Source organism: Anomalospiza imberbis, chromosome 5 (assembly GCF_031753505.1).
Source record: "Anomalospiza imberbis isolate Cuckoo-Finch-1a 21T00152 chromosome 5, ASM3175350v1, whole genome shotgun sequence".
NCBI lineage: Eukaryota > Metazoa > Chordata > Aves > Passeriformes > Viduidae > Anomalospiza > Anomalospiza imberbis.
The window spans coordinates 51,794,260-51,822,111 of NC_089685.1; the positions used below are offsets into that span (position 1 = coordinate 51,794,260).

Here is a 27,852-nt window from a genome sequence, read left to right on the forward strand (position 1 = left end):
GCCCTGATTCATGACGACAGCTGCACTCCTCTGGCTCGAGCAGGACAGCAGCAGTGTGAAAATACAGGCAGGTACACCAACACTCACAGACTCCTGTGCTGGGGAGTCACTCAGCTCATTCTTGCACTGCAAAATCCTTCTAAAAAATATCTTGGATGGCTCTGAAATTACTTCTCCCAGCAGTGGGACAAACTGATGTGGAGCAGACCAGAGTGACAGCATTAAAGCAAGAGCACAAGAAGATTCCGTTCACAGCTTCCTTGGGGAAGGGGAGTATAGGACACAGAATTAATCCTTGTTCTGATGTTTAAATATTTTTTTAGCTCTTTCAATTTAACCATCCAAAAAAAAATCCCTGAAATACAAAGTATTAAAAATAACCCTCTTTCCCCTTCCCTTATATGTATAGTGTCCTTACAGGACTTTAAGAGGGAAGCTTAACTTGCATGGCTCCCTGCTGCTGATGTTTTTAGAGAAAGCAAGATGTGGACTGGTGGGAAGAGGGAATTAAGGGAAGAAGAAATGCAACAAAACACAACTGCTGACCAATGCCAAGTCTCCCTTTGAAGCTTGTCACAAAAGCATAGATAGATAGATAGTATTTTTTCATCTAGGAGTGGTTTGCAACAATGCATAAAACCAGGACACACTTACTGCAGTGTAGCTGATGTCACAAATTGTTACAAATGAGGAACCAGGAGAGGGGACAGAACGACACCTCTTTACACTCCTCTGCCCTAATTGAAGCATCTGCATCCATCCTCTGATGTCTGAATATGCAGCCCAGACACTGGAGGAGCATCTCTTCTGCAAGTTTGGATGCTGTTTGTGTATCACAACTCCAAAAAGTTGATCTTAATCACTAATTATTTGTAATAAATTTATGTGTACAGTCAAAGAAAGCTTCAAAAGCAAAAAACTGCTACCTGTAATTAGGGAAAACCAAAGCATGCTCTGAGCACTGCATTATTTTGTTACATTACCAAAATCATCTCTATAGGGTAGGAGAAGAGGTGGGAAAGCAAATCTTTTATTGCAAAGCTGTACCATGAGGCAGAACAAATGCTCATCTTGGAACTACCTTAAAAAAGAAAAGTAATTTTTTGATTAATAATTTGATCAATAAATCTAAACCCAACAACCACAAGAACAGGTTATCAGAAGTAGGAATTAGATAAGAGGCAGGTAGAAATGAAATCCCAAATACAGCTACACTGTATTTAACACAGTATCTCAGGTCAGTAGTTTATTTTCTACCCCACCTTCAGTGTTTAGATTTCTAAATCACTACAGCAATTTAATAAGAAATCAAGTTTGACTACCTGAAACTAAAGGCTGATTTTACCAGACCACTGTATAGACAAAATACAGATGACAGTGTTTAGAAAGCTGGATACTGATGACCACACAAAGAAACTGAATTCAAAACTGAGTTTATATCAATTGTTTTTATTAGGTATCAGCAGTTTACAAATTTGAATTAAGAAAATTATAGAACAGAATCAACTTGAATTCATTTTTTGTTGAAAAGTTTTTTCTTTAAGGTCATAATAATTTTTATGTAGGATGTCATCAGCAATAAATTCTAGACTGTCTAAAACACAGCCCCACTATTTCCTTATTCAATAATTGATAATTTATCAAAAATCTAAGATTGTGCTAAACATTTTTGACAAGTATTTAATTAACTACTCTATTAGGCCCTTAGTATATTTCAAGGTTTTTTTTTTTCAATTTTTATACAATACAGAATTTTTAAAAGCACTTAAGGATTCTATATTGCAATTTTTTTTGTAACTTTCAAAATTAGGAATAAATAGACTGTTCCCACAACAAGGTGAAATCCACTATTCAGCATTACTACATTTTGACTTCTCCACATTTCACATCTAAGCACAGAACCTTCTAGCTGGAATACTGTTTTAAACCACTAATTCCCCACCACTTTAATGCACATCAAATTATGAGTTCAAGAGCTTTTACTTCCTGGCAACACAGGTTTAATTTAAATGTATATTTTGCTACAGTCTACTAAACACCACCACCTCCTTTCTCCTTCCTGCCTCACAGACAGAGCCAGTAATAAAATAAAGCTCCCAGCTTATCTAACAGTAAGGCTGTTAAGAAATAAAGACTGGAAAGGAAGAAAAAAGAATAAGTATATGCAATGTAACAAGTTGCTGCAAGATTTCTGCTCTGTTAAGATGAAACAGCACAAAGAAGAGGCTGAGTCAGAAATCTGCACTAAGAAACAGGTAAAACAGGTAAAAACATCATCGGTCTTAAGGCAACCTTCATTTGAATCAGCAGAGTGATTACTTGTGTGCCTGAAGAGGAATCCTTTTTAGCTTCAGTTAGGAACCATATCGATCCTAGAAAAGCAAAAACAAGTAAGAAACTAGATATGAATGGGTTTTCCATGGAAAGAAATCAGTTTTATTTCCATTTGTCCAAAAAATAGCAGCTGAAGTCTTCAAGACTTTCAGAAAATTGACCAGTGCTTCCAAGAACTGGAGTATGGGGTTGAAATCCAGCATAATCAGCCTGATTTTCACATTTGAGAGTTCCCAATGACCTCATACAGGAATTGCCAAGTGACTGGTGCACAAAACATACTGGACACTGAGGCCAGGAGGGCTTATTTCATGCAAAACCACGGATCAAAGGTCAACTAAAGAGCCAACAGAAGAGTTGGGCTGGATGATCAATGCAGATCTCTCCCACCCAAACTATTCCATTCTGAGTTAGGAACTGTGATGAGTTTAAAACAGAGTGACAACAAATATCTTTCATGATGGGATTTTTTGTTTTCATTGTAAGAAAAGAGATATCCTAATGAAGGTGAGCTAGCAGATACAGATTTATTTTCTAAATGATAAAGATTTACTGTCTACTTTGAGAGGTCTACAGAGCTCAAAACCAAATGCATTCTTTTCTCCCTAAAGATAATTCAGTGGCAAGATCCATGGCACTAAATCCCTACAGAAAGGCTTCGACTGATGGTTAATAGATTGTGACATTTTTACTCACCTGTATAGATGTCATGACTCCATTAGCAAGGACAGAAAGTTTTCCAGCCACGGACTTCACTCCTTGTTTAAACTGAGCCATATCAGGAGCTGAAGACAAGACATTGGTTATATTGTAGCTTCCTAAAATGAGAACACACACAAGGAGGAAACAGAATTTCATATTAAAATCAACCTTTTTTTTTCTCCTCTGAAGTACAATGTATGACCAGGAGTACTAGACAGAGATCTCAATGTCTTAAATGCATCTTCCTTTGGATTGTTTTCAGGTTTTCATAATTCCACCCAAGAGTGTCATCCTCTACACTCTGCATTCCCAGCAAAGCAATTCATGTTTGGATAGTAGATGCCTTATTCTGTACTTTCACTCTGTGATGTTGCTTTGTATCCTCAACAGCTGTCATCCCCTTGCAATTTAAAGATGACTGCACTTCAGAGGTGGCTGAAGTGATGAACCCTATTTGTGTGCATGAGGAGGGGTGATTTCCATGCTGTATAAACACATATATTTTGCCTTACTACATTTGAGGCTTGGAAAAATCCATAGAAATTACAGTAAATATAAATAAATTATTTTTTAAAACTCCAGAACAATGCTGGCAATCCAGCCTTCCTTAAAATTTGGACAGAATTAGCTCTGCTGTTATTATGGAAAGTGCTGTTCTAAAGCTAACAGAAATCAAAGATAATTAATTAACTACTCTAATTGGACTCTAAACTAACTGCATGCAAAGTATTAACACACTAACAATTACTATCATCCACTCATTGGTGAAAATAATTACTGGCATGCCTTAGTATCAAGTATGGGATGATGTCAAAGGCACAAATCCAAGTAAACCAGGATCACAGAACAATGATCACAGAGTCAACCACAGAAAGGCCCTGGGCTGGAAAGAACCTCAAAGATCATCTCACTCCAACCCCCTGCCACAGGCAGGGACATCTTCCACTATCCCAGGTTGTTCCAAGCTCCATCCAACCTGGCCTTGGACACTTCCAGGGATCCAGGGGTAGCCACAGCTTCTCTGTGCCAGGGCCTCCCCACCCTCATAGGGAACAATTTTTTCCCAATATCCAATCTAAACCTCCTCTCTGTCATTTTAAATCAATTCCCCCTTCTGTCACTCCAGGCTCTTGTCAAGGTTTCTCTCTCCATCTTTCCTGTGGGCTCCCTTCAGGCATTGCAAGGCCACACTGAGGTCACCCTAAAGAGCTCAGGAATAAATGGGGCTCCAGGGAGTAACCATCCCAAACCAGACATTTTCCAAATGGAGACTCCTTTTAATCTTTCCAACAGGGGTGGAGGAGGAAGAGAGAGAAGGAGAGGGAACCTGTAGCTCCTCTGTCCTGGGAAATTAAAGGCACTGCCTCCTTAGCAGGCTGAGACAGACAATCCTGGAGATAATCTGTTTTACCCAAGATAAGAGGATGGTTTGTAGCACAGATGCCTTGTCCCATTCAGAAAACTTCCCAATCCAATTCTTCAACCCAGCATGGTTTTACAGATATTATAGATGCTCTTTATAGATTTCTGCTTGATATCTTCTTCCCTCTTTAATTTTTTTTTCACATTTCAAATTTCTAAGCCCAACTTTTACTTAAGCAACCAGTAACAGGAGTTACTTCTCTGCTAGTCAGTGTATTCAAACTTGCTTTCAGGGGACCAAAACTAAACAGTCATGTATTTTTGGATTTTTTTCCCTCCTACTTTTCCAAAGTAAAATCAGATGCCGCACACTGTTTTTGCAGCCTATTTAAATAATTACTCTTAGATTTCAAGTTCTTCAGTAACTCTTTCCAATTTCTTCAAAAGTTAAGAAATGAAAGTAAACCGATTAAGCCTCTACAATGGTCCAGCATTTGCCACCTTTTCCATTGCACATTATTGCACAATCCAAGAAGTGTTGGAAAGAAAACATGAGACATCGTCAATACCCTACGGGGCTTCTTTTCACTCAATCTAATCTTTCTCCCTTCTGATTTGATGAACTACACTCTCCCATGTGAGGTGCTCCAAAAAATCTTTGAAACAGATCATCCAAGTGAAGATCTTCCTCAATAATTCTGCAAGGTCAGAGGTAGAAGCCAAGATCCCACTGAACGGATATGCCATGCAACAGATTACATGGGAATTTCAAGTCCACCAACATTTTATTAATGATTTTTCCTAGATCCAATACTGTGGTGACAGCTAATGAGCTACTTAAGGAAACTGATCAAAAAAACTACCTGAGAGTCCATTTAGGTATTACCTCATTGGGAAATAATACTGTTTTCCTTTGATAAATGTTATTTGCAAAATAAATAATAAATATGTTGTTATTTGCATAAAAAAATGTTGTTATTTGCAACACAGCCCCAGTATAAAATACTGAACTTACAGAATCAAAAATAGAGAACTTGACATTTAAGGGGTTAATTTTTAAACAATGACCACGGGCCATGCCTGTTTGAGCTATTAGCATTTTGCTTGCAGAACACAGTGAGGACTGTGATCAGAAGCAGTCAGGGCCTGCACCCCCCACATGCTCCAGTTTCTCACTCTGTTTGATAGGTACCTGTTGATTGTTTTCTCTGGTCTTCAAACAAGTCAGCTGAACTTATGGATGTGCTTCCAGAAAGCCTTTCTAGCCGAGCCCTTGCTTCATACTGGAAAAGAATTGAGAATAAAAAGGATTTTATCAGCTTGCTCTCACCTTTTGAGGTCATGTCAGATAATCTAAGAGACTGCAGACATTTAGAACTGAAGTGGACCATACTGAAAGTTGTGCCCATTTCAGTTTTCACATCACTTACACTGAGTTTGCCACCATCTCATTTCTGAGTTACCCAAGAGGGACATTTATCATTGCAACCCCAAAAGTCCCACTAGCTGTTAGTCACTCTACAACTGCTGGAAAACTGTGCAACCATTAAAAACAACAACTAAAAAATGTGAAACCAAGGGGAAAGCACTGCAGTTAACATCCTGCTGACCCTTCCAACCACGTGACACTTTTAACTCAACTTTTTCCAAGTTCCCTGCAAACAGTAACTATATTTTTAATTAGTATTTACACTGTTAGTTTTTCATTAAAAATCTGTATCTTGCCTCCAAAATGCAGCACAACACTAATCTCTTTTTTCTAGACTGATTCAACTCCCTGCAGTTCACTGAACAATTTCTTTACTTGTTTAGCTTTACATTAACGATGTTTTCATGTAACAAATCCACAGCAGGAAGATGTTTCAGCAGTGGTTTGTTGGCATCAGTTTGGATATCTAGAACAAATTAAGCCTGATTCTATCAAAAATCAGGAGTGCTAAATCATAGTCTACCACTTCTATCATGAAAGCAGAATGATGGAAGTACAGTTCTACATGCAGCTGCAATTCCTTAAAATTAAATTATAAACTATCAGAAATTTGTATATTTCTATCAAACAAATAACCAAGGGGACATAATTCCATAAGCTCCCTAATTTTACCAATTTTAACTATTTATTGCCTTCTCTCTTACTCACACGAATACCATTTTTATAGTCAAAGAATATTTAACATTTAAGAATACTTATCACTGTTTCCTACTTACATCAGCCTGATCTTGCCTTCCAAAGTACATGTCTGATGAAATGGCTTTGACATTGCCAAATTTTTTCTGTGCCTCATCTGTGTTTGCAGAAGGTTCATATTCAGGCTTACGCCGGGATGCAGGCCTGGAAGGAAAATAAACTGCATCAGGGAGAGAAACCTGCTTCACATCGTGGCAGAATGAAAGGAATCAAACAAGAAGCACTGAAGTGCTCAAACTGCATTGTACAGGTAAATGAAAAATATGATTTAAAGTAAAAAGAAGAAAGGCAGAAAACACCAACCAAGCATATAACCTCCCCTGCCCCCATTCCTACATCTTCTACTTGGTCACAAAGATAGAAATACAGTTGTCATGGAGAAAAGATATTTTTTATCATCACAGTCAGACCTGTTGTTTGTGTCTGCAGTACCTTCATCCTCCGAACTGAGCAGCCCAAATTTTCATTCATTTGTTAACAAGGTTTCCTTTGATTCATCACACAATAAACAAAGTAGGTGTGAGCTCAGAACAGGGCAAATATTTGAGTTTCTCCCCATATCTTTTGTCTACTTCCTCTTTTGCTGAAAGTGTTTGGGAATTACCTCGACTACATGCACTGAACAGCTCTGAGCACAACAGACAGTGCTTAAAATGTAAGGAAGAAATTCAGCTTACAAAAGAAATTCAGTCAGGAGATCCCTGGACTGCTGATGCAAGTTCTGGCCAAATTCTCCTTCTACAGACTGAAGAAAATCCCACTACTATGACCAGGACTCAAATCACATTAAAACTTGGGCTTTCTAGACAAATATCAGTTTGGTTTTCTTGGTGTACCTGTCTGAAAATCCTGTGCTTTTTGAAGTTAACAATATATCAATGTCTTTACTATTATTTTCTTTCTTCCAAAAAGCATCTGAATTGTCATCCCATTTAGAGAAAGTGCTGCTCCTCAGATCTGAAGAATCAGAGTACCTAGAATAAAATGAAGAAAAACCTATTGAAAAGTCAGAACTTTGTTATTTATTGAGAAGTGTGAACATATTTGTTGTTAGATAATGACTGTTGTGTTCACTAGCAAGTGTTTTCACCCAAATTTCAGTTATCAGTGAGTAATTTGGATTTCACAATATTGCTTTAGAAGCTTTGTACAGTTGAATCCAATGGCTCAGAACAGGCAGGAAAGCCTTTATTTCTGGTTCTGTATTTTTTTTTAATCCAAATATTAAGAACTTGTGAGTTTTGCCACACATTTTCTTAAAATTAAATGCTAAAAAGATATTTATTGAAAGTGAGTCTGAATTTAATATGGCAATCTTCTCTTGCACATCAAAACCGCGAGGAAAACACAAAATAAAGAAAAGGAAAAAAATGAAGCATGTTTGTAAATTCTGGTACATGATTTGACTTTTTTCCCTTTTGATTACCTACACATACCTCAGCATATGTGGAAAGTATTTGAAAAAAAAAGAAACTACCAAAAACTATTAAAATGCCAAAGATTAAGATTTTGTGCTTGAAGAAATTTACCTGAAGTTTGGCTATGACCAGGATGGGGAGAAAGATGATCAAAACCACAGGGGGTTAGGAGAATGGAACCATTCAGTAGAACAAGATGGAATATTAAAGTCTGCACCTGCATCTTATGAAAAATACTCTTAAAAAAGGAAGTTCCCCATGTTTGCACTATGAATAGTCAGGCCACTCGTTTTTGCAGTTTATGAGAAATGTGACACCTGCAGCAGCCAAGTCTCAGCACTGAGCATGGAAAATATGAGGGACAGGTTTGGAATGAATGTCTACAAAAAGTAGGAGCCTCTCTCCTGACAGACAAAAAGAAACCACAGCAATTTTATAAATTCCATAATAGCAAACAATCACAGTGTTTTTATGGATTTGAAGCTTTCCAGTCTCACAATGGCCACCAAAACCATGGCATTGGGCAGGGGCTGCATGAGCTGATTTAGGTAAAAGTGTTTATTTTCTCTAACCTTTCCTCTCAGATTTTTGTAGCTTTGCAAAATACTTCTTCAGTATTTGGGGCGGGGAAGAGAAATAAAAATGGCATTTAAAAGAAAACAAAAATTTACATTGTGACATTAATAAAGATTTTATTAACTGTAGCAAAAGCAAAACATCAAAATTCAGGATTTTCAGAGGCCTCAATTTTATGTTTAAGCCTTGAGACCTTTAGCTTGCTTAATTCACTTATCAACACTCTAATATCCAGTATAATTATTTTGCTTTTGGGCATATACTAAGATGATGCTAAAGCTACTTTGCCTCGATTTCAAAGTCACAGCTAGAAATAAAGGATAACAATACTCTTAAGAAGTCCAAATCTGACTGCTCGTTCTTTAAAGAGAATTAACTTGTGTACCAACTCCAATTAGATCCTCCCAGCTCAAACCAGAACAACAAGAGCAGGGAACAGCCAGGTTACAATTTATCCTCTAATCATTGAACCACAACACATTAAAAGGCTCCTCCATAATTCATCCTTTGCTTGCTGGTAGCTGATGAATAGTTTGAGAGCAGAAACAGTTCTTTTCAGGGAACAAATAAGGCAAGCACTGAAATGCTATGTTTTATTTTACAAGACTGCTGCCACTTTCCTTGGACCCACATGTGTATTTCTGCTGCAGTGATTGCACTACAAAATAGTGACACAAAAGCCTTTGTGCTTTCATTTGCCTGTCTACAAGCAATTATGTACAATTTCTCATGTTGCTGTGGCACAGATCCAATAAAGGCAGTTTATGAAAGCAACACCTGTTTACATCTCTCAGTCCAGAAACAGCTGGTTCATTGCAATTAGTGCCTGAAAGATTTAATTATTTTTCTTCTCCCAAGAGCAATATTTTATAGTATGAATTGCATTCATCCTCTGGTAACAAATGCTTCAATTATTTTTCACTTACATTTTATGTTCAGATACATAAAAGTCTCTGAAATGGGACTGCACACATCCACACAACACACGCAGCACAATACCTCAAAAAGATTGAAGTTTGTGCATTTGGCATGCAGAGAATGATGCAACTGTAGTACATCTAATATCAGACTTCAATGCTTATTTAATTTGAAGACAGCAGCACAAGAAAGAAAGAAAAAAGGAATGAGCATAAGTCATTCTGACAATAAGTTCACTGGATTTGGAATACAGCAAATAAAAGTTTATATGGCAACTGTCTGTGCAAGCAGAGACTAGACTCTGGACAAGATAAAATCTACAAACACATAGTTCAGACCACTCTTCCAACAAAGCTACCTCCTGTCCTTCACAAATCCATCTGTGACAGAGGCAAAGCCAACTTTTCTACCACTCTTCTGATTCAGATGTCCCCTGAAAACATGCTGGGTGTGTACACAGCTTCAAAATGCCTTCATCTCAGCTTTCCAAAACACTGTGCATATTATTATGGAACTTGCATACACTTCTGGGCCCATCCAGAATCAAAGGTTTGCAGAATACCTCGAGCTAGAAGAGAAGTAAGAGTCTTCCACATCATCCATGTACTTTTTCTTCGGCTTCGCAATTGTAGGTGTTTCCTGCTCTATTGTCTGCATCTCTGAGGCCACTGAGTGAGAAATGCCACTGGGGACAGGAAGAAAACAAACATGTAAAGAGATGACAAAACTCACACCCTAAAAGAAAAAAAAAAGAAATCAAAGCCCAAATCTATTTTCTGAAGCCTACTGAGAAACCCAAGCTATACAAACATTTAAGGAAAGAGGAATTAGAATAAAGGAAACCCGTGGAAAACTGTCGTTCTCTCAAGTAGGGATAGGACTTCTGAACACAAAGTCCATTCTGGCAGCTGGAAAACATAATCTAGGTTGACCTCTGTCAGGCAGGTTAGAACTTAAATCTATCAGAAGCTTCCCCTTGACAAAGAATTTTTGCTAATATTGCTCAAGTTTCCATAACATGCTCTAGTCCATTTCTTCATTTCCTGAGTAAAATGAGGAATAAGTGCATAAAACCACAGAGTATTTCAAATACAGATTCCAGAATTTCACATACCTCCTGTTGCTGCCCAATCCCATGCCAAGCCTCTCCAGTTCCGTTTTCTTCTTACCAGAGAGGTTTAAGGTTTCTTCTCTTGCTTTAATATCAAGATCTCTGTAGGCCAACCTTAAAGATGATACACTGGAAAAAAACACAGTTACCAGAGAAATGTCCAATGCTACACCGAATGATCAACCCAGGAATATCAGTAGAACATTAACAATATTTATTGTAGCACTATATTTTCTAATGTCTTCCCTTAAGGCACATCTGGGCCCAGCTAAGTCTCCATCCCTTACCTCTAAACCATCTTCATATTTTCCAGTCACACCAGCGCAGCAGAGACTGAGGTTTTTCTCTTGATTACAGAATTGCAGAAATACTGTTTAAATTTAATTTGTCAGGTCAAAAGGGATACAATTTTTATTGATTTTAATGAGCAACTCAGCAATATTTTAATTCATAAGTCTCAACTGGCACGAAATACAAATGAACTATCAGAAGAAAGGCAAATGAAATTTTGGATGCTGCTGGCAGAAATGCTGCAAAGCAGAAAGGAATAACTGGTAACATCTACCAGCACCTTATGCAGTAAGATTAGCAGCCCTTCTGAGGAAATCTCTTTTACGAACATCAAAATCTTATTTGCTGTTGATTAAAACAAATGGGAATACTGATCAAGTTTGTAGATGTAATTTCAGCTATCTATTCTTGTCAGTGCACAGCAGAAGATAAGGGAATTGTGCATTAATTTAAAATCACATTTAAGTCTCAGAATTCTTCCTCGTTCCAAATATTAAACTACATTCCTTGCCACATAACAAAGTCATATTGAATTAATTTAGCAAAGCTTATTACTCAAGCTTTTAAAATTAAAACCACCACACAAATTAGTTGGAAGAAATGCAGTTTTAGCAGAGTTTACCCTTCCTTTCATTTTGGTATCTGCTGCCACCTAACTGATAATCTCAGGGAAACACAGCTCTCTTGCCTCCACTGGGACTGGATCCATAAACTCAGTGTATGTGCATCCCTCGTGTTTACAATCATTTTTATAGGGTTTTGGCTACTGCAGAAACGTTGGAGAACTTTTTAATAAAAGCTGGCTTGGATCTTTAGATTTATAAATTTCTGACACAAAACCCAAGACACTGCTTGAGACTTTCTTCCAAACTAAATTATACAGTCAAAGACAATATTGATAAAGAACAGTAATACATTAACAGTCCTTTTTTTTTTTTTTTTTGATTATTTAGTTGTTACTTCAGAGTCTCTCCACTGGTAGTTTTTGGCAAACACCAAGAACCATGATGTCGTGGTTAAAACACATGAAATGATCCCCTTGTGACTGGCATTTTTACCGCAACATAAACATTAATTTCTGCAAGGACAACATAAAAGTGAGCAAAAGGAATGGGGAGGAGATTATAGACCAAAGACCTTGGAATCATGAGCAAAAAGTGATCCTGTAATTATGTAACAATTCAGAAAACTTCTTAAAAGGTCATAGGATGGATTCTCTAGCACCTGACAGGATGTCAAGCTCTGTAACAGTAGAAGCGTACACTGACCAACTACTTAGTAGTATAATTTTGATGACAATTAATGAAATATTAAAAACCAAAAGCAGATAGCAGCAGGATCAGGAACAGCCCCCTCTGAGCTTTAGGGTTGAGTGTCTATTAATTAAGGTGGACCAATAGATTTAAGACCTCAGACAGAATTATTCAAAGGGTTTTGGTGAAAGTGAAGGCAGTTCCAGTATAAATCAGCTGAAAACTTAATCAGGCAATGAGACATACTTAAATATCCCCTGCTCTTACGCAGTAAGTACAAGCTGAATATTCCCTATGCTCTCAGAAAGACTGCTTTCAATAGTATTGAGCTCACTACACCAAACCAAAATAAACTAGGTAACTAGCATGAGATGAAAACATTTCAAGAGCCAAGAGTCTACCTAATACTTAATTTTCTAGAGTAGCCCATCAACTGTATAAGCATATATTTAGTAGCCAAAAAAGGCACTGGGGGAATTACTGCTTGGCTCATCTTAACCATGTTTGGGCATTTTTTTGAAGAACTGAAGTTTTATTTGCATATGCTAATCTATGGTAGTATTTAAAATGCTGTCAAGTAGCTCATTAAAATAGGCTTCAAGGTTTACCATAGTATAATTAATTCATACTTACAGTGGCTCTTCCTTCTCAGTTTTCTTACTACTGTGAAGATCCTCTTGTTCCTTCATTTTATCTACAGCTTGTGCTTGTTTTTCAATCTCATTAAAGCTTTGGCTGCTCACTTTTTGGGCTCCCAAACCACCTTTTCTGGCACCAAGCTGGAATTATTGAAAAAGAAAAAACCAAAAGCCCCAATATTTATGTGTGTCACTGGTGGGTTTGAACCACCAGCTGACTCAACAGCCAGATGTGCAAGCAACAGCAAACACTACATCCTGTCTGGGAGCAGACCTTGCAGACAGCAAGGACAATTTGGAGCAGAGAAAATACTTCTTTCCATATTTTGGACTTCAAAATTCTGCTTCTGCTAATTGTTCTAACAAATTTAGTTAGCTTTGCAGTGAAGTCCCACAGAAAAATTGAAGTATTCAGGTTTTAACTGTTCAGATTGGCAGGCTCTAACAAATATAACACACAGAACAACTTTGGTTTCTTTTGTTGTATAGGAATAATATAATAAATTTTGTTGCAATGGAACCATTATCAGATTTATAAAACACCTAGTACTGCAAATATGGATGCAATGGTGCTGACTCAAATGGTGGCACAGCCCTCAAACTGCTGCTCTCAGTCTCCTCTGTGTTTAGTTCCTCACCTGCAACACTGCAGCAACAGTAAAATTCACAATGCATTTATCTTCACCTTTTATTGGTTTAAATCCTTCATGTAAAAGCTCCAGGCCATGCACACACAGATCACAAACTGTTCCTGCACCTGTCAACCCTGTTCTGTTGTTGTCACTGGAAAGGAACAGATCTGCACAAACCACTCAGAATAAAAAAATCCTCTTGGGTATAAGGGTCTTCTAGGGGGAGCACAAAATCATGGGATTTAATTTAAATTATCTGCTCCAATAAAACCTCAAAATCTTCTGTCCTACAGTGGCCCAGACTTAAAAGGAGTGAATCCCTGTAACAAGCTGTCACCCTGACAGCCCATGATTAGGGTGGCACTAGGGTGACTATTAGGGCTGTTTCTGGAGTTGCAACAGCCACACATTCAAAACTTGAGCTGCCTTCCTCAGTTTTCCTGTGCCTTGAACCATCATTCAGAGACACTAAGCTCTCTTCCTGCCTTTTTACAGAGACCAGATACTAAGAAAGTGCTAAGACCCCACACAGAAGCAAGTCTGTAAACTATCTTTAAACTATTTTAAATGACCTATAATACAGTTAAAAATACTCCTTGTTTACATACACTTACCCCCTTCTTAGCTTGATTTGGCTTCTTTTTTATGAAGGTGGTGTTCTCTGCAAGGATTAAATGTATATTAGTTAACATACAATTTTTATTAATTCCAGAACTGCAGAAGGCAATTTCCATAACATCAACCTCAAAGCAGTTTTTGCCATTTATTTTCATGCCTTTCTAAATTGAGGGGTTGAGATACTAAACCAGGCCATGTAACAGAGCTGTGGATATCTCCAAGAAAATGTGGGGAGCTACCTTTGATTGGCATCTCTTGAAAATATGCAGTAAGAATAAAATTACAGCTCAGTTGTCTGCTGCAGATTCCTGCTAGATAACCGAACAGGAAAGCAGGACTTGCTCTTCTGAATCATACCTGGGGTCCACCTGACCTCGTATCACTTCCGAGATGAGTTTTTTCCTGTCTAGAAAGGCACTGTCTGTATTCAAACCCACCAGTGACACACATAAAACATACCTGCATCACTAAAACACCACAAGCATTATAAATAGCTCCTACTGTTGTATTATCAACTGCTCCTACAGCACCCTAGTGGATGTCTGTGCACACAGAAAAACTACTCTGAGCTGAAATTTGTGTGGAAAGGGGCATACACAGAACAGAAATTCTTCCCTTTAGACAGAATTTGTGATGTCCAAACCATTGAAAAAAAGCACTTGTTTTAGGAGAACATGCTAAAGATGCAAATGAGAAAAGCAGGAAGCGCATCCAGTAGAGATTTTTGTAGTCTCCAGCTCTAAAATAACCAAACCCAAATAAAATCAGTGATGAAGACCATACCTGCCTAAAGAACTGAAAGAGGCCCAGACAGCATTTACTCTATGCTGCTGAGAATCAATACTTGTTCTCAGAAGCCTGGTCCTGCAGGACAAGCCTCACAGTGACAAATCACTGAGGTATTTTACTCTATTCTATTCCCATCAGCTTTTTTTCCTTACTCACGGTATGACAAACTGCTCAGTGTTAACTGGTCACTGAAGATACTGCATTATCAACACAGGATTTTTCCAGTCCAAGTTTTTATGTTCAGATTTCTGAAAAGGGAGCAAAATCTATTTCCACAGCTCTTCCTAGGCAGACATTCTCTGTCCAAAGGGATATTTGGGTTCCCTGCACTTGCTGCTCTCTTCTGCTGCTTGCACTCATTACCTAATGCAGGCTGTGGAGATGTGCCAAGGCCATCAACACTTGGTCCATGTTCTGATCCTAAAAGATAAGGAATAACAAGGGTAAGAATATCAGGAGGCTCTTTAGAATGAAGTACTAAAACACATCTCACTGTACTCAGGGTAGTGCCTGGTAGAGACACCATAATGTGGTGTTTCCATCACAGCTTTCCCAGTCACTAAAAGGGCAGGAGGCACCCCAAATTCTTGTGTTATTAAGCATGCTTAGGTTATTTAACTATTAAAGCAGGGTAAAAATAGACTAAACTAAGAGAATATCAGAAAAATGCAACTTATTGTTAACAAAGAATCAGTCATACCTTCACAGGATTCTGGAATGTTTTCTGAAGTTTTCTGCTGGAGAGAAACTGGTTCTGGTAACACCCACTCTGTATCCTTTGCCTTGGAAAAAAACAGACAGAATCAAAAGTGCTCAGAAAATAGAATACACCAAATAAATATGAGCACTTAGCTAAAGACTGCCTAAGCATCACTGGTTTATTAATACTGAATTCCTATGATTACATCTTTTAGGATTAAAACCTGTACACATAAGGGCAGCTATTAAAATTACAAGAAAAGCCTACCTTTACTAAAAACAAGATGGTTTCAATCCACTCCTGAGCACTTTTATTTCTCCTCTCTGGAATTCTGTTTACCATCAAAACCAGTAATATGCATTTTAACTGTGCTATAGATTTATTTATTGTATGCTGGATGATTTACTTACGTATCATCAGCACACCTTCTCCCCACTAGAAGCTCTTGCACTTAACAAATGTGTTTTTTACACATTTTTGATTGTGAGCAGTCCTCCCAATATTCCTGGTGCAACCTCCCACTCCCTTCAAACACATCCCCCCTCAAAAAGCAGGTCTGTGACCAGGTCCCAACAAATTTTGTAGGAACTGTTACACTTTGCTGACTGAAAACCCAAGGTACCACACAGTACATTTATATCAGAGCACTTCCAAGCAAGAAATCCTGGCTCCAAGTGGAATTGTTGTGTCTACAAAAAAAATAGATTTTCATTCCATATTTAGCTACTATGTGGGTCATTTAAAATGATCATCTTAGGAAGTGGTTCACATCCAGGAAGAATTCTGAGACTCACAGAAAGAAAAGCAGATAAATATTAACTCCCTGACCTACCTTTTCTCTATAAAGTTTTCTTTCAGGGTTTAATCTTCACCATAGAGCTCAAAGTCAACCAAAGTGTTTAGAGAGCAAACAAGAATTAGACAGGTAATTTGTACCTTGGTAGAAACATGGGATGCAAAAAAATCTTCCTCCTCTTTGTTCTGAGGTGATACTGGTGCCATTCCACACCCATCTGTCCACAGCTGAAACCAAGGGCCATAATTTTACAGGTTAATTGCATGAATGTATTCTTTTTACAATGCATTAATCTTAAAACTACTCTATTTTGTTTTCAGGTTAAAAAAGTATTGATTTTTTTTCTTGTCCATATTTTTTCCTCACAATTTTATCTGGTGTTCAATACATGACATTCCTTTTCTTATTGAATTCATACGTATTTCATGTGTTCCTGGTGGATCAGCCAAGAGCTTTGAGCAAAGCCAGATCTCAGGGTTGGGGTCTCCAGAGTGCCCCAGGACAGGACTCCAACCTGTGACCTGCACTTCAAGATCACTCACAGGCAAATCTTTTCTCACTGCTCTTCCTACTCCATGCTGGAATAATGACCCCTGTCAGAAAGGACAGCGAAGGTACAACAAGCTCACCTCACCATTCAGCAATCAGCTCTATCACTAAGTCAGAAAAGGAATTTTTTAACATGTGACAGAGGAGGGGATGATTGGTACTAAATGCAATTATCTGAACAATTTACTTCAGTAATTTAAATAACACATAATCACTTTAGTTTGCAGTGCACAGCTAAAATATTTACTAAATATTTAGTGAATTTAAAAAATATTTAATATCAAACTATTGGATGGAATCTGTAATTAAAGCAAGATAATCACAGTTCCTCAAAGAGTCATTTGGGGAACTTGCCATAAACTTAGATATACACAGTATATTGTACTTGAACACATTTTACATCTTAAGCTGTTTACTAAGTCAAAAGAAATGTTCTCTGAACTTCATGATGTGAATTCTATTGTCCATAGTATGAATAATTAAGATTATAATTATCTATTAAATTTTATGCTGCTTGATGCACAGATAAGAGAAAAAAAATCAACTCTTCTTGCTTTTAATTTCCACTCATCTCATCAATTTCAAATGAACCAGTCACAAACTTTAACAACCTGAATTAAACAATCAAAACGTGTTTTCTGTGTAGGAAGAAGAGAACTGTTGTCAAACTCATTTAACACTTCAGAAATCAATTCTGGATACTTTGCTTAACTCCTGTCAGCACCCTAACAATGTTTTGACAGCTTGCATGAACTGCCTCAGCATTTCTGATGGAGAACAGCAAGTTCTACACAACTTGCTAATTTCCCAAATATTATTTTTGTAAGGAAAAAACAAAAAAATACATTATTTATCTGTTCAAAACAAACCCCATTTAAATCACACATAGTCTTTAGTTAATTCCATTATAATTTTTCATGCTGTACTCCTTCGAACATTCAATTTCAGATAAGTAAAAATAAAACCACTACTTGGTTCATGGAGAAACAGCCATGTTATTTCAAGACTGATAATCTTTTGTATTACTGATTAGAAATTGAAAGTAACTTCAGAGAGAAAGAAGGGGAAGTTTTTCAGGAATCTCCAGGCCTCAGGACATACTCACATCAGTCCCATGCTTTCTAGTGGCCTGTGTTGCAAGAGATTTGATCTTCTCCTTGTAGAGCTGAGCAGCACGACTGTTGTACTTGGCATTGGTGTCATTGGTTGTGCACCCATGTTGGTGGAAAAAAGCAGACTGGGAAGCAGAACACAGAAAATGCTGTGAGGATCGGGCTTAAAAGCTAATGACACTTGATACAAAAACATATTGCAATGGAGCAAACTACTCTGCTCCTCTGCCTAAATCTAATCTTTTAAATTATGAAGTCTAAGTAATCTGCAAAGTACAAAGGAAACTCCACTCTGGTGACTTCTTTACATGTAAATAAAACAGAAAAAAAACCCCAATACATCAGTGTGATGCTTTAAGAGCATATACAAATGCAAGCTTCCATTACATACAAAAAATCCTTGTTCTGGAATTAAGTGATTAAGAGGAAAGAAGAGGTAAAATTAATTGCCAGTAACTGTGCTCCACAGGACATACCTAATATTCTAAAAGGCACTGCTTGGATTCATCTCTCAGGCTGGGGAGATCAATGTATGTTCAATAGTATCAAAATGAGTGTATAAAAATGGTCTTCTTAAAAATGAAAGAGGTGTCTATGCACATATCTGTATTTTTATGTTTATAGGCTTCTGTATTTATATAAAATTAACAAATGAAGATTGTGCATTTCTGCATGCAAATATATACACCTATTAACTTGGTACTCAGAGGGGCTTCTTAGGAACCCTAATTCCAATTACCATAGAGAGCTGATCTGAAAGCACAAGGAACTAAGGACTTTCTAGCTATCTGAAACACAACAGAAAGCTCAGGACTGCTATTATCCAGGATTCAGCATCATCAGGCAATTACAGAACACAAAAGATTGATGTTAATCTAGCATGCTTCTAGCCAATAGTTAGTAAAACTAAAATTTAGTATTTAACTGGAACCAAAAGGGAATGGTTTTTCAGTGCCATTAAAAGAAAAGTGTTAATTTTACTTCAAATGTCCAGATGATTTACCAATCTGTTTTTTCAAGTCTCAAGTAGTAATCTTCTGAAAGAATCCAAACCAGACCATTGAGAATTTAAGGTATTTGAGGAGCTGCTGAGGGTATGCTGCACCTCTTGGTACAATGTATGATAGGAAACAGGAACATCCAAGAAGAAAGACAAAACCCCAAAAAATTAAACAATTAAGGTTTATTGTTATTCTTCTGCTAATAGGCTTTCTAAGACTAACAGAAGACTTCTTCAGACTTTACCATTTCTTCTTTCCAACTGCCTCAAACCCTTTACACAGCAGAATTGGTATCATTTAATCCAGGCTTTTAAGCATTTGGCTAAAAAAGAAACTATTCTTAACAATGAAATTTCTCTCTTCTCATTAGTCAAAACTGTGATTTTTATGTACTAAGTGGCATAACAGAAGCTTGATGAGTACATTCATATAACAGCAGTACTAACATAGAAAGGAATAACTTAGCAAGGACAGGCAGAAGAAAAAGAGGGAGAAGACAACATGTAACTGCTCAGATCTGTAAGCCTGAGATAGTGACTTGCTGTGTGCTAAATTCAAAGAAAAATATCTGACTGGAAAACACAGAAATAGAAGATAAGTAACAATGACCCTGAACTCAGCATTTTTGTATGTAAATAGGAAAAAAATTAGAAAAACCCTAAAGACTTAAGATGGCTAAAACTGTCAAGGAAAACACTATGGAAAGCAAGCTTGGGTGAAGTTTCCTAAAGAAACAATATTAAGGACCAAGCACAAATGAAAAAATATAAGGGATAAGTGTTCAGCAGAAGTTGCTTTTCGAAGTCGCATGTTCCCACACTGGGTGGGTCAACTTAAGGAAGCACTCTCAGTTATTTGTGGAAAAAGCTGGGAGAAGATTGCCAAAGAGCTTACAAAAAACAAAAAGGGAGATTGAGAACAAGACAGCTGTCAACAGAACTTCAATTTACAAACACGTTGTGTAAGTACATAAAAAATCAAGTTGAAAGTAGCAGCCAATGTGAATTGGTCCAAACCACGACACTGCTCGGACACTGCTCGACACTGCTAGTCCCCCTCCAACAATGCAGCATGTCTTATCTTCAGTGCTAACTCAGGTGAAGTCAGATCTTTACTCCAGGGTGACTTTTGGCAGTTCTGTGGGTTTTGGCATGGTTTTTCGTGAGCCATGGAAGGAATGATGGTCACAGGAAGGGGCCATAAGCTTGCATTACAAGCCATCTTTGAGCAGCTGTCTAAATTAGACATGTACTGACAAGGAATCTGATCTGGCCTTTCCAGTGATTTTCATCACTGACTTCTAAGAAAAAAACAAAACATTTTCAGACTACACCAAAATGGAGAAGGAGCAAGAATGGAGCATGAAATCAGAATCAAGAGGAATTCTTTCAAGATGGGGAGGTGGGGCCAGGGGGATGCTGTAACAAAGAAAAAAGGACTGGAAAAATAAAAATAATCCCAGGAAGAGAGGCGGTAAGGACAGACAACATTTTCCAAGCCTACCAAGCTTCAGTGTGCAAAGCAAACACTCAGGAATACGTACAGCATTTGCATTTCCTCCAACCTGCATGCATCTCAGCTGGAACCAGGACCAATTGGAATCCAGTTCTGTTGACCTAAACACAAAGAAATGTTTTTACTGTCACCACCAAAGCCATTTAAAATCACTCTGTTTCTGTTTTTTTTTGCCAAGTGTTTCTCTCCCCACCTTTTTTTTGTAATCTGTAGTTATTTATCAGACCCCAAAAGGCCCTGAGTCAGCAGCTGGGACACTCACCTGGAATAGGACCAGCCCAGGGTGCAGATTTACTGCACCAGCTGACTGCCTGAGCACTGCTCAAGTACCAGAACCACAGAATAGTTTGGCTTGGAAGGGTAGAACTCAGGTGCCACCACAGTGAGCTGCTTCAGGAAGCAAAGCTGGCAAATGGAACACAATTCCCAAGAAGCTATCAGATATAGCAAAGTCAACAGCTTCAGAAGCTGAAGGAAGAATGTGTTTCCTCCCTGAGCAGGTCTGTGAACAACCAAGACTATTAAAAGGTGAATTTTCCTGTCAAAACACACCAATACTTACCGAATGAAACTCAAGTGAACGCCAAGGGACCGGTGAGTCCCTGAGCAATCGATACAGAGAAACACTCCATAGGTGATGCTTGCCCAGCTGGGGTTCTTTGCTCCACAGTCAAAACACACCTTAAAGCAAGCAAACAAACATCAGTAACAGGACTTGAGCATAACCAGGCCTTAGACACTTATTACAGGTCAATGCAACACTCCTGCAGTGATCCAACTTTGTGAACTCATTCTTACAGCATTTCTTGACATGACAACTCCATGTATCCTAATTTTAGACATTTAAAAAGGAGTTACACAATCTGCCCACACAACTACAGCCTCCCCATTTCCAAAAATAACCACTGTACACAGGTTGAGAAATCAGGTCAGAGAACCCACATCAGCCTAGTTCAAATACACGTTTAACACAGCACTTCCAGCACTGCTGGAATAGGAAAGTGGGTAAGAAATATTTCCCCGAAGGCAGGCTCTCCTCATGCTGTACCTTTGAGTCCCCAGAAGGTTATCAGCAGGACTAATGCCATCATTATTTAGTTTCCTGTATTAAAACCTTGACCTTCAGGGCAAGCGATGGCAATCCAGCTGTGTGAAGGCCTCTGAGCACTCCTTATCCAGACAGCCTCTGCAGATATTTGCATGATTCATCACACACCAATTAACACATCAGCCTTTCCTCTGTCTGTGCCACGCTGGTTAAAAAGCAACCAGGTCCACAATTACTGCATGGACCAACCCAGGAATTTCCTACCCTCTGCCACTGCGTTGGACCTCTAACATTCAGCCAAAACAGCAAGAGCTGTATCCATGTGTGTCTCATACACTCTGCAGATCAGCAGACCACGACTTTCAAGTCCTTTTTCAGCTATTCTGAGTTTTGTGCTTCTTTGACCAAGGAAAGCAAGAACCAGAAAAAAATTGTCTGATACAAATCAATTATCAAACGCAAGGAACACAACAACTTTAAAGAGAAACAGCTATCCTGAGTTAATTCCATGTGTACACATCTATTCCTGTATGACAGGACTTTATCCGATCAATGCTTTTTCAGAGGTATCTGCAAAGACAGCACAGAAGTATTTTTACAATAAAAGCATCCACCCAGGGGCACCTAATAAGAAATAACTCCACAGAGAGATAAGCTTTTACACACAAATTGACACCATTCCAATTTGCAACTTTATCCTTTAACATCCTCCTATAAAGTTAATGCATCCTCAGATAGCAAGGGAAGTTCTAGCTATATGCAGATATAAAAAAGAAAGTTTATTCCAGGACAGGTGGGGACATATGTTACATCATAAACAGGCCAAAGCTTCCAGCACCTCCTTGCCAAGCTGAACAACAAAATAAAAATAAAATTAAGAAGTCTCCTTGACAGAAACTCCCTCTGGAGTTTCTGGATAGAGATTTTTGTCTCTATTTTTTTTGTACATACACAGTCAAACAAGCCCTGAGTCTGGGCTCAAGTCATGTCACCCATCATCCATCCAAATTAATTTCAACTACATGCCCAGGAGCAGTTTGAGGCTAAACTCCTCAGTTTAATGTGGGTCTATCCAGCTTGAGCAGTCCAAATTTATCAGGCACAAGCACAGTTCACCAGCAGATCCAGCATTAACTCATCCAACAACTGAACACTTTAAGGGTGAGCTTCAGTTAGCTAATGACTGGTAACACACACAGAAACCATGGAGATCACAGGTCCTGCAGGTTCAAATCCTGTCTTTCCCTCTCAAAAGGGACCTAACACTTATTAATGTTATTTCCATATTCCACTCCTGTCCGTGGAAATGGGGCATTCACTGGCATCCAGCAGAAATGAGAGCAACACAGAATGGGTGACAACAGGAGGGGTTACAGGGAGTCCCTGAAACAAGCTCAGGTGGAAGAATGGCACAGAAGGGGTGGGGGAGAAAGAAGAATGAGTAAGACTTCATGTATGCCATATTCTAAGAAAACACACAGCCTACGTAGCCGGAAGTTGTTCTTTTTTTTCCCAAATTCTTTGAAGCAGCTCCTTAAAAAACATGAGACTCATCTTCCTTTTAAATTGACTATTTTCAAGCTTTTTCTTACAAGGCCAAAGGAGGATGGGGACAACAAAAAAGGAGAAGATTCTGCTTGAAACCAAAGCCAAGAGAGCAACCCTGGTCTCACTTCTGATACAGGAGAGCAAAGCTGACTTACAGCTGGAAGCCTTGTGGAAAATCCCTGGAGTACAAATGGGAAACGAGAATCTGGAGTGGGTGGTTAAAAAAAAACACCTGTGTTTTTAAAAGTTCAGTCGTAAGCATACCTGAAGATTCTCTTCCCTTTTCTATCCTCCAATTATGAGCACTTTGTAATTTCAACATCTTAAGTCAATTGCATCACCTTGGAGTTGGCTGCCACAGCTCAGTATCTTCACTCACACAGGAGTCCCTACCAGACACATGTGGAGATTATTCACAGGCACAAAAATGTACCTTTCAGGACTGAGAAGCAAGCAGGAACATCCAATTTTCTTCTGAAAGCAAAGGAGGAGCTGCTATTTCCATCAATGTTATGCAACAGAAATAGATGCATGTTTCCCTAACATTTAGAATAATTTTGCTTAGTTTTCTCAATTTTTAAAATGCTTCCCACCAGATAAATTTTAAGAAGAATCAGGGGGAAGAAATTAAAATCAATTTCAGAGCTACCCTATGAAACTCTTTCCATCTGAAAAACAGACAAACTGTAATTTTAGGTGCAAGTAAAATATTGATTAAAAACAAATTTGAAGGATATGCTTAAATAATCTAGTGCTTTCAAAATACACTTGCATGCTTTTTGTTTATTTTGTGTTGAAACACTTCACAGTGTAGATTCGGTAAGAGTCACTTTGGAAAAAAAACAGCCAAAGACCTAACTGAGATGTTTGTACAAGAGCAAACACGGAGATTTGGGTATAATCCACAGCAAGCAGTTAAATCATAAAACATCCACCTTGCGCAAAGCACCTACATTACAGAATAAATAAATAAAATATTGACTTTGGCTATGGAAATGCAGTAATAAATAGCTGATAGAAATGCTATTTTTGGCACAAGCAGAAGAAGTGAGTGGGTTCAGCAAGGGCACTTATCCCTGAGGTCAGGGTTACAAGGAGACCTTCAGCCTCCCCATTTTGAACCTCCCCCGGAGTGGGGCTCCAGCCCCAGGGCAGTTCCACACCTTGCCATTCCCAGGCTGTGGATCCAGCTGCCTGAACACTGATCTGGCTGCAACTCAGGAGGCAGTGCCACACTCAGCCAAGGGGATCTGAACCCAAGCAGCTCCACTTAGTCACCAGCCACTGTCCCCAGATATGCTTTCCTTCTTCTCTTACATCAGCACTACTAACCCCAGCAGCCGATCCCACTGCGCAGCAGCTCTGCACGGGCACTTGGACTCGGAGCAAAGGTAGGGCCAACTCACAGCACAGCCACCTGGCCAGGAATGCCACCCTAAGGGAGGGAACTGCAATGCAAGTGTCATCGTCTCAAAATGACTTCAGGGACACAAGATAGTAGAGTCCATCCTGGGGTAAAACCCAACACAAACACAAACCACACCCAAACACACACTGTAGTAACAAAACTCAACTACTGATAAACCAACAGCACAACACACACACTGGGAGTCCAAGCAGAGACAGGATGAAAGAAAGAAATGAAAAAATATTTTCAGAGGATCTAAAAGATCTGACAGAATCAAAGAGACTTTCAGCACATCCTGAGTGTGCAAGTCTTCAAGGGGTTGAGCTGTAGAGCTCAAACACTCAAGTTAACAATATCAAGTAGCTTAAGGACTATGAACATTTTTATGGGTACAAAATACATCCTATTTAATAACTGTAACATGTTCGTTGTCATCAGGCAGCTGATCAACAGTCTGCTGTCATCAGGCAGCTTTACACTATGTAACACCCAAAGACACCAAGAACTCAAAACCTCATCTTAAAGGGAACTAACATCAAATTACAGATGTTAATTTCAAGGTAATTATTAAAACATCACTTTCAACACACTCTAACCCACATATTGAACTGCACATTTATTTAATTGAGAATTCTTTTCCCAAGCTCACATGCACTAAGAACTACTGCAGAGCACCCAGAACAGTGTAAATGCACATGCCTGCCTAGACCAGGCAGTTCTTCCTAAACTCTACCCATAAACTGCACAGCTAAAGCAAATTACTAAGCTTTTAATTCAGAACCCTTTTCAATATTTGCACTTTCCCATGTCTTTTTTCCCCTCCACCAAAAAAAGAGACTTACAAATAAAAGGGGCAGACAGACTCCTTAAGAGGAACACAACAGAAAGGAAACAAACAGAAAGGAAACAAACAGAAAGGAAACAAACAGAAAGGAAACAAACATGAGAGGAGAAATTGATGGAAGAAACAACTTTTACTTCAGGAGAACGGTCAGAGAGGTGGGAGTGGGACAGTTGTGAGATCTAAACTGCTGTTTTCCACTCTCCCGCTCTACCTTCTTAGGTCACTCAGACCGGGCACCACCGCACTGTTATCGAGGTCTCTGTGCCTGAGCCACTTCGGTGAGTGGCAGCACACATTGTGCTACTATTGCTATGTCAACACTGAATTTCTGTGTGGCATCTGACATGGGGAGACAGATACACCTGAGCAACCACAGGTACCACATCCACCTGATTAAATCTACACAGAACAAGGAGTCCAGCACTGGGGAACTGCTCGAGGCACTCCATGCTTGCCAGGCAGGGGCAGTACTTTCTAGTTCTCCTGTGATCCCAATACAAAAAAAGCACCACAATAGCCCTAAACTACTCCATTTCCAGGCAGAGTGCCAGTGAATTTCAGGAGCTTGTAAGAGATCTCTCACCCTCGTTGCTGGGACTAGGACCTTTCCTTGATAAACTTTTTACCCCACTGAAAAGGCAAGTTTTAAGAATACTTTTGTTCGAAACTGAGTGCTCACCTCTGAGCTCTGCTTTGAGAAACCAGACCCGTACAGTCCTAAAGCATTGTGTTCAAAGAGTGGAAGTCAGTTTTGGACCAGAAAAAGACATCCGGATTCCTATTCCCAGAGAACAAACCCAACGTGTTCCTTCATAACGCTAATCCCAAGTTTCCTGGTGGGTGTATATTTCACATATGTTCTCAGCGTACATCGCAAAGCCAACACAAACAAGCAGCACAGAGCAGCTGAAGGCACTTGTGCCGCGTCACCTGGCCAGCCACCTTTCCCAGCCCAGTGGGCACTACAGAACCACCTTCACAGCACGGAAAAACCCCCCTGAGCCCGGGACAAGCCCAACAAGAGTAAAAAGCAACAAACTTTTATCACTGCAGAAGCGGCTGTGCCACTTCATTGGATAATAAAACCAGGAAAAAAACAACAAACCAAAATAAACACACACTCAACGCTCCGTTGCAGCTGGATGGAAACTTGCTTTTATGCTCAGCGGAGCTGACCCTCGCAGCGGAGCTCAGGCACCCGGTGGGCGCCGCACCTCCCTCCCCAAGAGCTCATCCCTTCGGGATGCGGGATGCGGGATGCCGGCCGGAGGGACGGGGGGCAGGCAGGGAAAAGCTCCCCCTCTCCCGGGACAGCCACCCCGAGGACCCACCGGGCCTTTCCCTGCTATCCCGGCCGAGACGTGCCGGGCTGCGGGCCCCGCGCCGCCCCCGCCCCGCCGGCTGTGCGACGTGTCACCGCGGCGGAGCGCTGCCCGCCGGCCCGGCCCGGCCCCTTACCTTGTTGGTGGGCACGGAGCGGAGCCGCTTGAAGATGGCGGCGATGTCCTGCTTGCTGGGCTCGCACATGGCGCCGGGAGAGCCGGCAGGGCCGCCGGGGGAGCCGCGAGGGAGAAGGGCCGGTGCTGCCGGGGCTGCCCGCGCCGCCGCTCCCGGGACGCTCCGCCCGCCGCTGCCCGGCCGGCCCCGCGCCTGGCGCCGAGGGGCGGCGCGGCCCCGCCCGGCCCGCCCGGTTGCCGCGGAGACGGGAGCGGAGCGAGGCCTCGGGGTGCGCGCTGCGGCTGGCGGGGCTGGGAAACCCGCACCCACCGGCTGCGCCCTGCGCAGAGTCACGGGAGCATTCGGCCTGGAAGAGACCTCGGAAATGAGCGGGCCCAGCCTTGGAACGCTCGCCACCGCGCCATGGCCCTGAGCGCCACGTGCATCTTTCCAACAGCTCCAGGGATGGGGACTCCGCCGCCTCCCTGGGCAGCCCGTTCCGGTGTCTAATCTCCCTTTCCGTGAAAAAAATACACCTTATGTCCAAACTAAACCTTCCCTGGCACAGCTTAAGACTGTGTCCTCTTGTCCTGTCCTTTGTTCCCTGGGAGCAGAGCCCGACCCACCCCTGGCTGCACCCTCTGTCAGGGGGCAATAGAGAGCAATAAGGTCCCTCCTGAGCCTCTTTTCCTCCAGGTTAAACACCCCCAGCTCCCTCAGCCGCTCCTCATCGGACTTGTGCTCCAGCCCCTTGCCCAGCTCCGTTCCCTCCTCTGGACACGCTCCAGCCCCTCCATGTCCATCTTGCAGTGCCAGGCCCAGAACTGGACGCAGCACTTGGGGTGAGGCCTCCCCAGTGCCCACGACAGGGGGACAGTCACTGCCCTGGTCCTGCTGGCCACGCCATTGCTGACCCTGGCCAGCAGCCCTTGGCCTTCCTGCCCTCCTGGCCATGCACCGTGGACCAGCAGGCCCAGGCCCTTTCCTGCTGGGCTCTTCCCAGCCTGCAGCTGCTGGGGGTTGTGACCCAGGGGCAGTACCTGCCACTTGGCCGTGTTGAACCTCAT

General features: G+C 40.3%; 2 protein-coding genes across 3 annotated transcripts in view; one reads left to right on the forward strand and one right to left on the reverse strand.

The window, feature by feature from the left end:
* Positions 1-27,852, forward strand: part of FERRY3 (FERRY endosomal RAB5 effector complex subunit 3) — a 360,837-nt gene that overhangs the window by 203,595 nt on the left and 129,390 nt on the right. The window lies entirely within an intron of this gene.
* ARFGAP3 (ADP ribosylation factor GTPase activating protein 3) lies at positions 1,430-26,992 on the reverse strand. Of its 2 annotated transcripts, none has more exons than XM_068190751.1 (16): positions 26,807-26,992; positions 21,063-21,181; positions 20,529-20,601; positions 17,978-18,109; positions 16,464-16,550; positions 15,528-15,609; positions 15,191-15,247; positions 14,035-14,081; positions 12,784-12,929; positions 10,610-10,735; positions 10,058-10,180; positions 7,420-7,557; positions 6,604-6,727; positions 5,591-5,681; positions 3,031-3,119; positions 1,430-2,372 (listed from the first exon to the last, which is right to left on the reverse strand). In XM_068190751.1, the coding sequence occupies exons 1-16, from the start codon at positions 26,873-26,875 to the stop codon at positions 2,355-2,357; spliced, it is 1,521 nt and encodes a 506-aa protein (XP_068046852.1). In that variant the 5' UTR covers positions 26,876-26,992; the 3' UTR covers positions 1,430-2,354. The 2 variants fall into 2 exon arrangements, with proteins under 2 accessions (XP_068046852.1, XP_068046851.1); XM_068190750.1 differs by having other exon boundaries at positions 3,031-3,152; positions 26,807-26,988.

Coding starts and splice junctions, on each gene's coding strand:
- ARFGAP3 (XM_068190750.1), bottom strand. CDS start 26,875: ATGTGCGAGCCCAGCAAGCAGGACATCGCCGCCATCTTCAAGCGGCTC. Junction 10,181..10,609: donor GGATTGGGCAGCAACAGGAG/GTATGTGAAATT, acceptor TCCTGTCCCCAG/TGGCATTTCTCACTCAGTGG. Junction 7,558..10,057: donor TACTTCTCTTCTAGCTCGAG/GTATTCTGCAAA, acceptor ATTTTATTCTAG/GTACTCTGATTCTTCAGATC.